At 38.9% G+C, this 15,908-nt stretch overlaps 1 protein-coding gene across 1 annotated transcript in view; it reads right to left on the minus strand.

Moving 5' to 3' along the window:
• SEL1L (SEL1L adaptor subunit of SYVN1 ubiquitin ligase) overlaps nucleotides 1–15,908 on the minus strand; it is a 50,879-nt gene that overhangs the window by 32,067 nt on the left and 2,904 nt on the right. Inside the window, exons 2-3 of the mRNA XM_019731117.3 lie at nucleotides 14,007–14,044; nucleotides 12,885–13,116 (exon numbers count right to left, since the gene is read on the minus strand). Coding sequence (XP_019586676.2) covers nucleotides 12,885–13,116; nucleotides 14,007–14,044 — 270 coding nt within the window. The remainder of the gene's footprint in view (nucleotides 1–12,884; nucleotides 13,117–14,006; nucleotides 14,045–15,908) is intronic.

Raw genomic sequence — 15,908 nt, forward strand, 5'->3', positions numbered from 1 at the left:
AGGTGACCAGTTGAAAGGTTGTGACAGTAGTCTGAGAGTTAATGGTAGCCTGAAGAGGATAATGCAATGAAAGAAGTGGAAGTATTCAAGTGATGCTAAGAAAGTAGACGTGGTACTATTTACTGACTGACTCGAAGTGCAGGTGAGAGGAGAGAGGAGTCAAGGAAGGCTCCCAGGGATTAGGCTTCAGGAAATGAGTCGGAGGTTGTCCTTACTAAAACAGAGAACATTAAAGGAGGAGAAGGTTACTGTGTACGGACGAAATGGATCAGGAGAGAGACAAGTGAAGCTCTGATTCTGCTGCATTCAAGGCGGTTATAAAAACACAACAAGTGACTATATCAGCAGTAGCCAAAGAGAAAGTTCTCCGGTGTACAGATATACTTGAAGCCAAAAGTATGCATCGGAATGCTGAGTGAGAGGTAGACGAGAAGACCAGGGGGCCAGGGCTGAGCCTAGAACCATATTAAGTATGAATACGTGTCAACGACCACTGGTTGCTTTCCCATGGAGAATTTAATTAGGCAGCAGAGCTTAGTGATTAGGAGTGTAGGTCCTGGAGTCAGAACACCTGATTCAAAATCGATCACATTTTTCATTCTAAGTGTCAGATTTGACTCCTGGCTATTAACTTAAATTACAGAGTCAGCTTCACTACACCAGAGCAGGGATTAACATTGTTTTTAAAACTGGTACTGTTTTTGTGATGGTTTTTAAAACGACAGCTTTATAATTCTTGCAGAATTTATCCATAGAAAAACTTTATAATTCTTGCAGAATTTATCCGCAGAAAAACAATTAACTGAAATTAACACTATTATGAAGACTATCTACTTGAGATAATTGGCTTAACCAGGAAGTCCTGGTCAGTAACTTTTGGAAGACTTTAAAACAAGTCCAAAAGGTAATAGCAGTTTTCCTTGGAGAAGACAGCTGAGAGACACAAAATTTCTTTCTAGTAACTTACTAACAACAGTGCTTTTAACACTTCATTACAGAAAGATATTGTATCTATAAGTTCTGTGAATAAGAAAACTATTTAATTAGGCTGCTTGTTTGAAGTAATCCTGCACTTCCAAACACACAGCAGTAAGCAGCATTTTAGTCAAATCTATTTGTAGTCAAAGTAGTTGAAACACAATTATTTAATATTAAAAAGATATCAACCTCAAGATAGCTGTCATACAGCATTCATCAATTTCAGTAACCAAGATAAAAACCCAATCAAGCAATCACCATCAAAAATCATCAAACTACTAAGAACGATGATTTAAAGCAAATGGTGAAGGCCAAATAAAGAGGTATGTACTGTTGGCTGGGAAATACTATATAATAATCTCTTGGGGGAAAATATCAATGTTAGGTAATTTGCTACAAGCAGACTGCTTTCACCCAAGGTTGAGAACTGCTAACTACGTACAGCTGAGAAATTACATATGTTAATGAAGAAAGTAAAGACAGGCAGACTATACTAAGGAAGGCACTGCATTAAGGATGAACGTATATTTTTTGGAAGAAAAATGAAATGTAGTCATACGGAGAAGGAATAAAACATTAAGATCAGTTCATACAAGTTCAGTTCTCTCTGTGAGAAATAACTAATCATTTTAAAGAAGCACGCACTGGCCCCTGTGCTCAGAAGAAAGGGACAAGCTCCCAGATACTTAGGTAACAGGCACTGTCAGAAACCATACAGAGTGAAACTTGCTCAGGAAAACTGCTTTTTAAGAACAGTGAGTTTCTCTAAATAATGACTTGAAGGGAGTTCTTAGACTTTCAAAAGCCCAGGTGGGTGCTTTTCCACAGGGATGGTCTCCTAAGGGAGTTTCCTTAGACAAATAATTTCTTGTACAATAAAACATAAGAAACAGCAGTAACAAGAATAATCTTTTCATTAAAGTCAGGACCTGCTGTAGGCAATGGCCTGTGTCTCCTTAACCTTCTAACTTCTGTTTAATCTGATTACTCAATCAAGGTTTGTTTATTCCTTGCCACCCCCATGTAAGTGACAATGAAGTAGGACTAGCCATCCTATTACTCGACCAACTTGTTTACTTCAGGACCCAATTTTAAGCATGATTTGTTAAGTATAAACTCAGTTCCTTTCGCACCATTCGAAACAGCAAGATGCTCGTTATTTAATTTTTCTTCTTTATTTTTTTAAGACTATAAGGATAATGTATTTATTGCAGAAAAGATATTCCAAGCAACAGGAAAATACAAAATTAGATAAAAATCAGTCACATTTAACTACCATTGCAAATTCTCTTTTTTCCCAAAGGTAATAACTATATAACTGTTAGTAAAAATCATTTTTCTTTTTATTTGCAAACATATGGGAAAAATTATTATTTTTTTATTTTTTTACATAAGGGAACCATAATGATTAATTTTTCAATTTGGCTGGGTCACAGTATCCAGATATTTGTTCAAATATTATTCTGGATGTTTCTGTGAAGGTGTTTTTTTAGATGAGACCAACATTTAAATCAATGGACTTTGAGTAAAGCAGATTTCCCTCTATAATGTGGGTGGGCCTCACTCAATCAGTTGAAGGCCTAACAGAACAAAGACTGACCTCCCCCGAGCAAGAAGGAATTCTACCAGCAGACCGCCTCTGGTTCCATCTCTCTGGAGAACCCTAACAAATACAGGCTTATACTAAGAATTATTTTCAATGTGACATTTTCACTTCACACTCCTCCAGGTGCTGACAGTACAGACTGGCTCACTATCAATTCTTAACCTCTTTCTCATTTTCTGTAGAGCTAGGCATGCTCAAGTGATACATCTGGCAGTTCTCGTGACCTCTCGGGGAGGCTCCTGCTCTGTTGATGCAGGTACCACTTCTTCCTGAGTACCAAGGACCTACAGCCACCACCAGCTGTGACCACATGGATCAAACATGAGGATGAAGCCAATTTACTTCAGAGACTGAACAGGAGAGAAAGGAGGAGCCAGAGTCCTTGATGGCACAAGCCCTGAACTGTCTGTCTGGGGTTCTGGTTGTGTGAGTCTGCCTCTGCCATTGTTTGATGGATTTTCTGTTATTTGCAACAAAACATGTCCCTTTGAAAATGGCTATGCGTATTCTGTAATAGGGATACCACAGTGTAATCATCACCGTCTTGATGGCTATTTATTCACTCACTTTCAACAAATGTGTATGGAGATGGTGTGAAGAAACTAGCTAACACAACCAGTCTTCAAAAGGTGGACCCTTGGCTGGCATCTAGGAGCTTGGATTTTGGGTGGGTTTCCACCACCTTAACTGATAGAAATGACTCACTGTGCCTAAACCATTTGTAAAAACAATGTGGTTTATGCTAAACATCTGTTTTCCTTCTGGGAGTCTGTAATTTTGGTGCATGCCAGGCAGAAAGTTATTTCATGACTAGTCTCCATTAAAAATTCCAAGCACTGGGTCTCTAATAAGCTTCCCTGGAAGAGAACATTTAATGTGTGTTGTCACATGTGTGTCGGGTATGACTCCGCTGAGACAGGATCTTTGGAAACTTGGACTTTGTTTCCTTTGGACTTCGCCCCATTCTGATTTTGCTTTGCAACTTTTCGCTGTAATAAACTCACACTTGTGAGTACAACTATATGCTGAGTCCTCCCAGCAAATTGCTAACCAGAGGTGGTCTGGGGGCCCCCAACATCAGTTGGCATTTGAGGATGACAGACCTAACTCCAGCAGAGTGGGCTTGCTGGATTCCCCAGCTGTTTTGGGCCATGCTGGCTGAAGTGATGCCGTTGGGTTTTGTTCTCTCCTCCAGATGGGAGCAAAAAAGGCCTCCAAATTCCCAAAAGTAAATGGATCAAAATGTTAAAACCTTGCACTGCTCTTTCCCTCAAGTGGGGAGAGGGGTGTGGTGAAGGGAAGGGAATTAAAACAGGTCCCAGGGCTGGAGCAAAATTCTAGATAAAACAGAAAAAAAGGGAGGCAGGTAACATTTCAGCAGTTTTTTCAGCCTTGCTGCGACTGCAGTAACCTCCCCCATTCCCTGTCCTCCCTGCATTCCATCTTGGATCTTCTCTGGCAGCTGTAATATAAACACTACAAATACTAAAGTTACTGCTGGGAACTTAAGTAAATTTGCAATGAGAAAAATAAAGGGGATGTTTTTCGTGGCTTTGTACTTTGTGGCTATCACCTCTGAATGTATGGTAGCAAGTGATATATTAAATGCTTGTCATTTTATACATTCCAGAGGAATCATCCCAATCGGGGAAGCTACACACAAGAAATGGGTCAGTGGGACACAACTTCCATGCTTTTTGCCACTGGTGGGCGGGGTGGAATCTGAACTCTTGAGTATTGGAAAAAGAACAAGTTTCTGTAACTGATGGGTTTTGCTATTGAGGGGAGCAGAGTTTGCCACCCCAAAATATGCCTTTTTGAGATATCGTTTCTTTTAAGCTGGTTATTTTTAAGAAACAAAAAACTCAAGAAGAGCCTGTAGGTGATGGAAGGAGAACTGACTCTGGGTGGTGAACACACAATGTGATATATAGATGGTGTATTACAGAACTGTACACTTGAAACCTATGTAACTTTACTAACCATGTCACCCAATAAACTTTAATTTAAAAAGAAGAGCCTTTTACTTCCCCCTTAACTGTCTAAAGGAATTCAGGTAAAAAACCTGCTCCAAGAAGGGGGATCCCCTTAGCACAGTATGAACTAAGTGGCGCACCCAGCAAAATCTGTTGGACTCCCCTCTGTGTCCCACTGTTTCTGGGTGGCCCAGCAAGAATTTGTTCACCAAATACTTGCTCCTTCTCATCCACCTGTGAATTGCCTATCATCCCTTTGATGTCCAAACCACTACCACCTTAGCTCATGATGGCATATAAGTGTCAAATGCCCCGTTTGCCCACTGGTCCCATATTTTTAAGGGACCCCCGTATGTACATACGTAATGAGGTTGGTTATTTTCTCTTATTACTGTCTCATGTCAATTTGATTATTAGACCAGCCAAAATGAAAAAGAGGGGAAATTTCCCCTCTCTCACAGTATAGACAATAAGGATTTTTGCTTATCAGAGCCTCTGAAAAAAGGGAGACACTGAGAGAGGTAATCTACAAATGGAGATATCCTTTTGGAATTCTGAAAAGTACATTTTAGTTTGCTAACGAGTGCTTGTGAAAGTGGAGGTCTGCCCCTTAGAGACTGCTGTTATCTGCGAGTGGGTCAATTTGGACTCCAAGGCAGACAAGACAAACGGTAGAGGAAAGTCTTGCCTGCCGCTTGGACTTTCTGGCCCTGCAGCAACTTGACTTGGCCGCTGCCACAGAAAAGCCTCTGGCGTTTTTTTTTTTTTTTTTTTTTTTTTAAGTGTATTTTTCCAGGACCCATCAGCTCCAGGTCACCAAGTTATGGAGGGAGCAGCTCACAGTGGCCCATGCAGGGATCGAACCAGCAACCTTATTAAGAGCAACGCACTCGAACCAACTGAGCTACCCGGCCACGCACCTCCGGGTTTTTTAAATTCCTGAATTTACACATCCTAATTTCCCAGACTTGATGCTAAGCTACAACCTGATAATGTCTGGTAGAGGCTTCCAGCCTCGGTGTGAGTTGTGCTGAACTGAAAGCAGGCATAGAATCGATAAATAGAACTCAGACTCTGTGACCTCCGCACATTGGGCCACCTCTCTGGGGGTCCTTGCACTGTGAGGAAATCATGAATGCCTGGCTGAACTGTCCAGGTCACACACAAATGCTACCTGAAAGGACTCATTCCTTGATGGGACCATCTGAAATCAAGCTGCTGACTGGCTGTGTATTCTGACAGAGGCTGATGTAACTTGTGACTATAGCCCAAAGCTACACGCTGGAAGAGGACACATCACAGGGCCCGGGACCCTCCATGCACTGCTGACAGGCTGAAAGGACTCCCAACCCCCTTTGGAGCATGTGTCACTCTGGCTGACTCCCTGTGACCCCGTCTCCTGAATAGCTGCTCTTTGAGACAAAGGACGTATGGCCTGACTGCTTCTGTCACCTTTCTCAAACTGCATACATCTTAGTACAATCTGATTATTCAACGCGCTGTCCTCAAAAAGGGGGTGACCTTTTCTAGGCTGCTCACTGGATAAGTAATCAGGGTGAAAGGGGAAGGAGGTTACGTAAACCCATTTTGAAATTTTTTTGAAAATTCAGAATTTTGTCCTGACCAATTCCTGAACATCACGTGATGTCTTTCTGGTCCAGTTGTATAAAAACGTTTTCTCTGAAACTGTTTTGACCCTCTTGCATACAACCCCTCTAGACAGGAGTTCTGGATGAGAGTAAGGGATGATTGAAAAAAATAAATAAAATTATGATTATTGAATGGAAACAGTGATTTTGTGAAAACCAAGGAAAATAAACCAAAAGCCCTGCATCTGGAGATGCATAAGGGAGGGGAAAGGGTATCATGATCTTTGTTTATCAAAACTATTTCTAGAAACATCTCCCTCTTACTAAAGGAAAACTCTCTGTGCACCTTTCCAAACCAGGAGAGTGCTTTGCATTCAGACCTCTGAGCCTAAGAGCACACTGGCAGGGCTGACCGTTAGGCAGGCTGCAGGTGGCGGCCCAGCCCTGCACTTTCCACCTCCGATGTTGTCCACACATATGGGGTGGATGAATCGATGTCATGGACAACAAAACTGTTTGGAACTGACTGGTAGTCCCTTTAAAACTAACGACTGAACTAAGTTATTTGGACTGGAAATCCGAGGATAAGACACCCATGGTGGGAGGCCACACCGTACCGCCTAACAGACACCTATGTCCTGCTTGGGGGGCCCCGATGATTTTGTAAACTCTTTTGTTTCCAGGGTTACCACATGTGTCCTCTGGAACTGCACTCCTGTATGTACCCTGACTACCACGGCACTGCCTCAGCCGTGGATGGTTTTCAAGTCAGCTTCAACTTACTGGCCAGAGTTGTGCTGGGCCTGAATTGATGCTTAGGACCAGGTGAAAAAAGGTAAATACAGAAACATAAGGAGAAAGTCACCGCTTTCTAAGAAAGACCTTTATGAGTAATGGGATTTGCTACCTGGCTAAATCCAGGACCCATGAAGGGCATAACTGAAATTAACAGTGCAGGTTGGTCTCACTCAACTGTCTGGTTTTACTGATAATAACTGCTATAAAGACACTTTGGCCGATGACCAAGGGGGCACACTGTGCAGACAGAGGTACCTCAGCCTAAATTTACATCCTTGAAAAGCCTTGCTTACAAGGTTGGCCTTTGGCTGGTGTCAGGGAACTTGATTTTGGAAGGGTTCCCACTACCCTAACTGTTCGCTCCAACTGTATAAACAATATGGTTTATGCTGAATATCTGCTTTCCTTCTGGGAGTCTGCAATTTTGGTACATGCTAGACAGAGTGCCTATGTGAATAGCCCCTGATTTAAAAACTGCAGGTACCTGGTCTTTAATGAGCTTCCCTGGTAGACAACATTCACATGTGTTGTCACAACTTGTTGCTGGGGAAATTAAGCATATACTGTGTGACTCCCCTGGGCGAGCACCCTTGGAAGCCTGCATAAGTTTCCCCAGATTTCACCCCATGCACTTCTGTATTCTTTTGCAGTAATAAATCACAGCTGTAAATATGATTATATGCTGAGTCCTGTGAGTCTTTCTAGCGAATCACTGAGCTGGGCGGTATGCTCTCGGGGAGCCCCGATACGGTTGGAAATAAACGTGAAATGTTCAAGACCCAGCAAGAAGGCCAGTGTAGCTGAAATCACGTGAGTGAAGGGGAGTGGCAGAAGATGAAGTCGGAGACACGGGGGGCCTGATCACATAAGGTCCTGTTAGTAGAGGTAAGGAGCTGGATTTTATTGTGCATGTGACAGAAAGCCATGGAGGCTTCTGAACAGGAAGGGAGATCAGTCTGGCTACTGTTGGTGAACTGACAATGGGGCAAAAAACAGGGAGACCAGATAGGAAGTTCTTACACACACGAGACTCTTCAGCTATCCTTGGGTGGCTCAGGAACTGCTTCAGACAGGAGAAAGCTAGCTTTATGGATGCGTAAATGTGAGAGATGAATTGGGCAAGGGAATGAGAAAGGTATTCCAAGCAGTGGGGAAAATTTGTACAAAAGTCCAGAGGCATACGCTGCATGGTGTATCTGAAGAATGGTGATGGCTTTAGTGCTGCAGAGAAGGGGGACTGGGGGAGAGCCACAGAGGGGAAGTCACAGAAGTTGGCAGGTAGGCTGAACTTCTTTAGGAAGATCAATATGGCAGCGACATGGATGAGAGGCTGACAAAGGAAGCAAGTCCAGAACTAACTGTCACATAACCCAGTGCTAATGTAGTCGGGACTGCACACACACAAAACCACGCATATGTATTTGTGTTATATATAAGTACATAAGCCTTTCCATGTATTAATAATAAATTAAAAAAAAGTCTAAATGAAAAGGAAAAAAACAAGGCAATTATTGAAAAACTAAAATAAATCAAACAAGTGAATCTAAACGTTTATAAAGTTGTTGGTCTAACCACACAGAGTGATTTTTAAAACACCATTATTACAAATCCTTACTAAAATACAGAGGATGCCAAAAAAATGTATATGTATTTTAAGAAAGGAAAAAACTGTATTAAAATTGTAATACTCAATATATATACCGATAATGAAAGATGAATACAGTCATGTGTATACAGTTTTTCTTTTTGGCACCTCCAGTATATATAAGAAACAAAAAGAACCATAAAAAAATCTTAAACTGCATTCAGTGGTCCCATTATTAGTGGTAAGGTGGGCTTTGTTACTTTGAAACTATATATACATAGTTATAAAGACATGTATATTAAGATAAAGCAATACATGGATATTAGGATAACATTAAAGTGGTGAGGTACCAAGATTTTCAGCATCAGGGGAAGGAGACACAAACATAAAAGGAAGAAGCAAAAACCCTGATGGAAAGGGCTAGCAGCAGAACTGCAGTCCATTCTCTCCTTTTACCACCCAAGAAACAGAGAAACACAGAGGTGACAGAACGAAAGCATCGTAGAAACCCTGCTAACAGGAGACCTTCTGGCAGGGAGAATCCTTACTTATGGGATGCTTTAGGAGGATGGACCTGGTCTGTCTAGACTGCTCACTGGACATAAACCTGGGACATATGCATTTATGAGGCATGACTTCCTACAAAAGACCACACAAGTATGCAGTTACCAGAGAATAAACTGGAGATGTCTATTCTCTGGTAACTGATACTTGTGTGGTTTTGCAGAATAAACTGAAATAGCTCCTTTTGTGGAAGTCACACTCCATATGCATCACTGAGAGGCCTCCTATGTTGAAATCTGGACCAGAGAGCATCCTAATTGAGACCGGACCTGGGCACAGCTCGACAGTCACTTCTCCACACTTTGCCTTTGTCTTGTGATCATTGTATCTTTGAAAATATTAGTCCAGTTTGATAGTGGGTATTACTTCTAATTCCTGTGCGTCCAATTTGTCAATTCGACCCTTTGTGTTATCTCACGTGTAATACTTAATTTGAACTGGAAGAATCAGTATGAATGATACATTTCCTAACCCCATCCATGAACAAGGCTTATTAGTAATGACAACTCGGTTGCAATGCATATCCCTGGTGCCCAGACTGGAGTACATAAATAAAATTTTCTAAAAGGAACTTGGGTTCCTTGGAAAAATGGCTGAAAATTCATTTCTGGGTCATGAAAAGTATACGATGAATTTGGGACATCTTGTCCTTCCTGAAAAAAGTTCAAGTCACCTACAATTAGTCAAAAGGACAAAAGAATGACCTTAAAAGGACTCTCAATGGCCAAAAAATGGGATATGAGCAACGAAAAAGAATGATTACAGTAGAGTGAAGCATAAATGTGTTAGGTTGGTGCAAAAGTAATTGCAGTTTTTGAAAATATTTAACCTTTTAAAACCGCAATTACTTTTGCACCAACCAAATATAAAACCCATGGATTTGTAATGATACTCAAAAGCAACGCAAAACAAACAAATACACACACACACAAAAACCACACTCACTGGTCTATGTTGTAGATTGCTAAGGCACCAAATTATTATTTGAAAATATTTTAAGGGAACAAATCAAGCTTTTATCCTGTTTTCCCTGTATGAACTATATTTCAGGTAAACTTCTTTATAAAAGAATCTCAGGTAACAAATGCAGGAGAAATGATAAATTAGAAAACCATCACTTTGCCATTTCTAATGAAATAATGGATCTAGACAATAAACAAAATGGTTGCCAAAACCTCTAGGTGAAGTGCAGTGAGGAACTTTTGCATGGCTGGATTGGGCAGGTTGATACCACCCAATCTCACCGATAAATCACTAGAAGTGAGACAATCAGATACTATATGCTTCCCAATGCAGTGCAATAGAAAATAGAAAACACTATCTATGAAATAGTCTCAATAAAAAAATGGAACTAAGTGTACCCAAGCCTCTAGAGTTAACTTCTAGTTTATGGACTGGACAACAGAAAGTGGAACAAAGTAAACAACATTACAAGGATATGTCCAATTAGATCCAGAATGTGGGAAGTTGTATAGCATAAAGGTCACTGTTTCTTTAACAAATAAAATGACACTTAATAACAAGGGAGGGAGAAGTGTTATAGATTAAGAGAAAGCTAAGAGCTAAGCATGGATACTAATTCAAACAAACCAATTATAAAAAGACATTTGAAACAACCAGGAAAACTGAACAGAATCTGGGTATTGGGTGATACAGGAATAAGAGCTAATTTTGTAGGTGTTAAAATACTATTGTGGTTTTTTGCAAACAATTATTTGTACATATACATATATAAGTAAAATAATATGTGGAATTTGCTTTAAAATACTTTAGGAAAGAAAACAAAGTAAATGTGTGTGGAGTGGTAAAGATGAGACAAGAACAAGAGTGTTGAATCTCAGTGACGGTTGGTACAAGGGGGTCATCACACCCTCTATGTTTCTGCAAGTTTGGAAATCTCCTTGCTAAAAAATATAAAAGAATAAACTGTAATATTTGGCCGAAATTTAAAAATGGTAGTACACACTTGGAAGAGGTACAGGAAAAAAAGTAGTTTCAAAGGCAGTAAACAAAGTTAATTTTCTGAAGAACAATTTAGCAGTACGTATGGAACGTCTTTTAAAATTTTACATTCAGTCCAGCAAATTCACTTTTACGAACTAATTCTCAGGAAATTTTCATTGATGTGCACAAAGATACATCTAAAATGATCACCCAGCAAACAAACGCACACTGTAAACAACCAATTTCTAAGTTATGGTAGATTTATATGTAAAATATTTTATAGCCATTAAGCACTAAATTGTCAAATAGTACTAAATAATATGGCACAATGTTCAAAATAAACTGTTACGTGCAAAATGCAGGCTGTAAAATAGTATATATGTTGACCCAATTTAGTCTTCTTGAAACCATACATCTAGAAAAAACCCCGAAAAATTATTCTCCATGATGTTAACAGTTGTTATTTCTAGTTGATGGGATTAAGGTACTTTAAATTTTTTAAAAATGGTTTTTCTGTTCACGAGTACAGAATATTTGTAATAAAAAATTGTATTTTTAAAAGGTAAAATCTGGATCAATTCCTGAAAGTGGCTAATAATGAAATAAGAAGTACGGTGGTGATATTTGACATACCACTAACTGACAGGGTGGTGGGACAGGGCAAAGTGGACACATTAATAATTAATTCTTTAAAGGATAGATATTTAGCACACTCTACTGTGAGAATGATTATGTTGTGAATTCAAAAATTTAAATTTAAGAAAAAGGTCATGTTTAAAGTTTATGTAAGCTTCAACTGGAGAGGGATAAACACCTAAATCAAATTACCGAGCATGATTGACAAGGTTACTAACACAATTCTGAAAACAACCAAAGCAGCATGTTAGACCATCGTTCCTGACTTTCTATTGTGTGGACCACGCCAACAGATTCTTACATACTGGAGTCCAAAGAGAAATGTTAGGATATTAATGCAAATGCAATTTGGACTACCGAATTTGGCTTATGTAATGTGCCAAATCCATTAAGTGAGTAACGTCGATATATTAAAATCTAGAAAATCCTGTAGAACTACCTTCTGTACATTATATGTGGTCTGACAATTAAGTTCACAAACTTGTTGCAATGATGTTCTAACCTTTTTTGATATCAGAGGGATTATTCATTATGAATTTGTACCAACTGGACAAACAGTTAACCAAGTTTACTAGTATTTGGAAGTGCTGAAAAGGCTGCTTGGAAAAGTTAGACGACTTGAATTTTTCGCCAACAATTCACGGCTCTTGCATCACGACAATGCACCAGCTCACAAGGCACTGTCTATGAGGGAGTTTTTAGCCACTAAACAAATAACTGTATCAGAACACCCTCCCTACTCTCCTTACCTGGCCCCCAATGACTTCTTTCTTTACCCAAAGATAAAGGAAATATTGAAAGGAAAATATTTTGATGACATTTTGATGATATCTTTCTTTACCCAAAGATAAAGGAAAATATTGAAAGGAAGACATTTTGATGACATTTAGAACATAGAGAGTAATACAACAACAGCTCTGATAGCCATTCCAGAGAAAGATTTCCAGAATTGCTTTGAAGGGTGGACTAGGCGCTGGCATCGGTGCATAGCTTCCCAAGGGGAGCACTTTGAAGGTGACCGTAGTGATATTCAGCAATGAGGTATGTAGTAGCACTTTTTCTAGGATGTGTTTGTGAACTTAATTGTCAGACCTCGTATGTGATTAATAATCAGTAAAACCAGACTGTCACATCTTTCTATACTAGCTTTAAAGTTGTGGTTGTCTCCTTCCTAAATCAGGCAAAAGCAAAGAAAATGTCCAGACTACCTGGTTTGCGTACTTTCGTTGGTTCTTCATAATCCTTGTTTTCTGGATTTGGAGATTCTAGAAAGCTGATTTCTTCTGTGGCACTTTCCTCTTCTTGGCTCCTGAGGCTGTCTTCCTCTTCGTGAATAGGTGATTCCAATTCTGATTCTTCTGAATCAAGAAATATCTGACCAGCGACTACTCTTCCTGCTGTGCTGTGGTCCTTTACTGACTCATCTGATGGCAAAGAAGTCTGAGAACAGGAAGTATTTTCAGTTATTAAGCGTACCAAACTCCCTCCCACCGAATGTGACCATTACTTTTGAAATGCAGCTATATCTCCGTCAACTCCTTGAATGTGCCGTACCAGCTCATGTCCGCAGGCTTTGGTACGTGTTCACCACATTGTCTGCATCACTTGCCTAACCCTCTTTCTCCAAATTTCAACTTAGATACAACTTCCCCCAGAGCCTTTCTTAATTCCCGAGTCTGGGTTAGGGTCTTCCCCTACATGCTCCCAACGTACCTTACACTTCCCCTGTGACAGCCCTGTACTGTAACTTCCTGTTTCTTATCTATATTCCTTTCAGTCTAGAGATCAGGGATCATAATTGATTGGTCTCTTTGGATATGTAATAATCAGCCTTATCCATTCAATTAACCAATTTAAGTGCATTAACGCAATGATTTTTTAAAAATTGACCTAAGTGAAAATAAATGGCAGAGGTTGTCATTAAAATTTAAAAAAAAACCTAAAAACTAGAAAAATAGGAATAAAATCAATCTCTCGTAGTAAAAATGTTAGTGCCTTTAGGTGCTCTCTCTCTCTCTATCTGCGAGCGAGCGAGTGAGCGAGAGAGACAGACAGACAGACACACGTACATTCAAGTTTAAATTAAACCTAATAACCAACACTCTTAAGGGAAATACTTATTATTTTTTCTCCCATGGGTCAGTGATTTTTTGCCTCCTGATGAACTAGAACTAATATTGATACCAGTTATCAGTTATCGTTTTTTCTTTTTTCAAAAAAACCCAATTATGTTGCTAAAAAGATGCAGATTTCATATCCTTTCTAAGATACATAAATCACGCTTTTAAATTGGGCATCAAATATGGGTCCATGCAAATTTTAGTACACACCTTGGAATCTAAAGATTCATCCTGGCCGCCTTCCTCATCTGTAAAGAAATTTCAAGACAATTTAGTCATTTTTCTTGTTGGGAAATCACAGGTATTATTACAGGAAAGCATTTGATAAGTTTACACAGGTAGGAAAACCAACAACCACCACCCTAAAAACACACACTTCAGATATCATCCAATTCTTCTGCAAGTATTTACTCTACTACAGAGAATGAGTTACTAAGTTCATAAAAATAAATCTCTGATTTTGTGGTTCAGGATTCCACCTATTCTTTTCCTCTGCTCAGCATCTGGAGTTGCACTAGTTTATTTTAGTGCCAATTAGCACTTTATTGTTCACTAAAACTACTAAAGATGGACATTTCAAATAATAATAATAATAATTATTATTATTCACAGCAGAGTTGCCAGGCTGAGATATTTAGAATTTGTGTTGTATCTTACTGAAGAGATATCCAGATACCCATCTTACTATCATGTACTCACTCACATGAGACATATTTATTATTTATTAAGAAATTAATAGCTTATATTAAATCAACAATGAATCCAGCCACTAATTACGCCTTTCTTCCAAATTTATATCGGCTGCTTTGGCTTTGTTTGATTACATTAATTTTCCTTCTATTATTCTTTCTGTGCTTTCCTATTATTACTTTTATTTTTGCCACTTGTTATTCTTTTTTCTGCTCTTATAAAAACACATTCAACAACCCAAGGCAAATGTTTGATCTCTGTGTTCCTGGCCTGGTAAAAACAAACAAACCAACAACTGTCAGATGATCTCTAAGTTTCCTTCTTACTCTGAAAATTACCTGATTTCATTTCGGAGTGAATTTCAGTTTTGCCCGTTCCATAAGTTATGTGAGAAACTAACTAGTGGAAAAAAATTACCATGTGATTTTTACTAGAAAAATTGGTGTTATGGTTGCCATTTATCTTTACCTCACCTCACATATCCTAAATATTATTTGTAACTAGTAACTCTAAAGTGTAACAAAAACATGTTTTGGAATTTGTTTTACCACAGTACTGAGCTAACTTTAAGAAGTATAGTCAACTCAAAGTTATGTAAGAAATACACAACTCTATTTCACAATATTTGTTTCTTTTGAATATTTTGGGGAAAAACCAGTCTACTTCGTGAGGTATTATCATACACAAAAGTGCTGTCAATTCAAAGGAATTTAAACTATGGCTACTTTCACAGTCACTGCTTTTAGGTCACCTTCAGTATATGTTTCATTGCTGGTGGGTAGGGAGGAGGAGTGGATGGCATGTATTATTAGTCCCATAATGCCCATGACATTTAGGTAGTGACAATCATCCTTCATGCTAACTTCTTCACAAGTATCACCCAAAGCCCAAGTTCTAACATATGGTTCAAATTCCATTCTCAGCAAATCTTTGGATAAAGGGAAAAAAGTTCATCTCTGTTATATATGGAAGTTGTATGTGTGGATGTATTTAATCAATCACAAACAATAACTAGCAGACATTAAATATGCAAATATATACAGTATATTTCCAAATACCGAAACTTTAGTTAGCTGGAACTCTTAAATCACTAAATATAGTACCTTGTCACAACATGTCACTTATGTAGCTCATCGGTAAATAATACAGATGTTTATAAATACATTTTAAGACATGTATGTTTGAGACACTACAAGCTGTTAGCCATTAATGTGTTTCTGAACTCTGAGATGTGGGAACTTGTGACATCAGGGTTATTTCATGTGAATTGCATCATGCTTCTCTCTCTTTCTCTTCTCTCTTCACAAACTAGGAAGACATACTAAGGTTACTGGTAAAGAAGAGAATTCTTTCTCATTTACTAAACTGGGAGAAGCTACTCCAGATGGTAGTCTTAAAGCACAAGCTATTTTCTCTTTCAAA

This window comes from Rhinolophus sinicus, chromosome 3 (genome assembly GCF_057876585.1).
Source record: "Rhinolophus sinicus isolate RSI-liver-muscle chromosome 3, RSI-T2T, whole genome shotgun sequence".
NCBI classification, from domain to species: domain Eukaryota; kingdom Metazoa; phylum Chordata; class Mammalia; order Chiroptera; family Rhinolophidae; genus Rhinolophus; species Rhinolophus sinicus.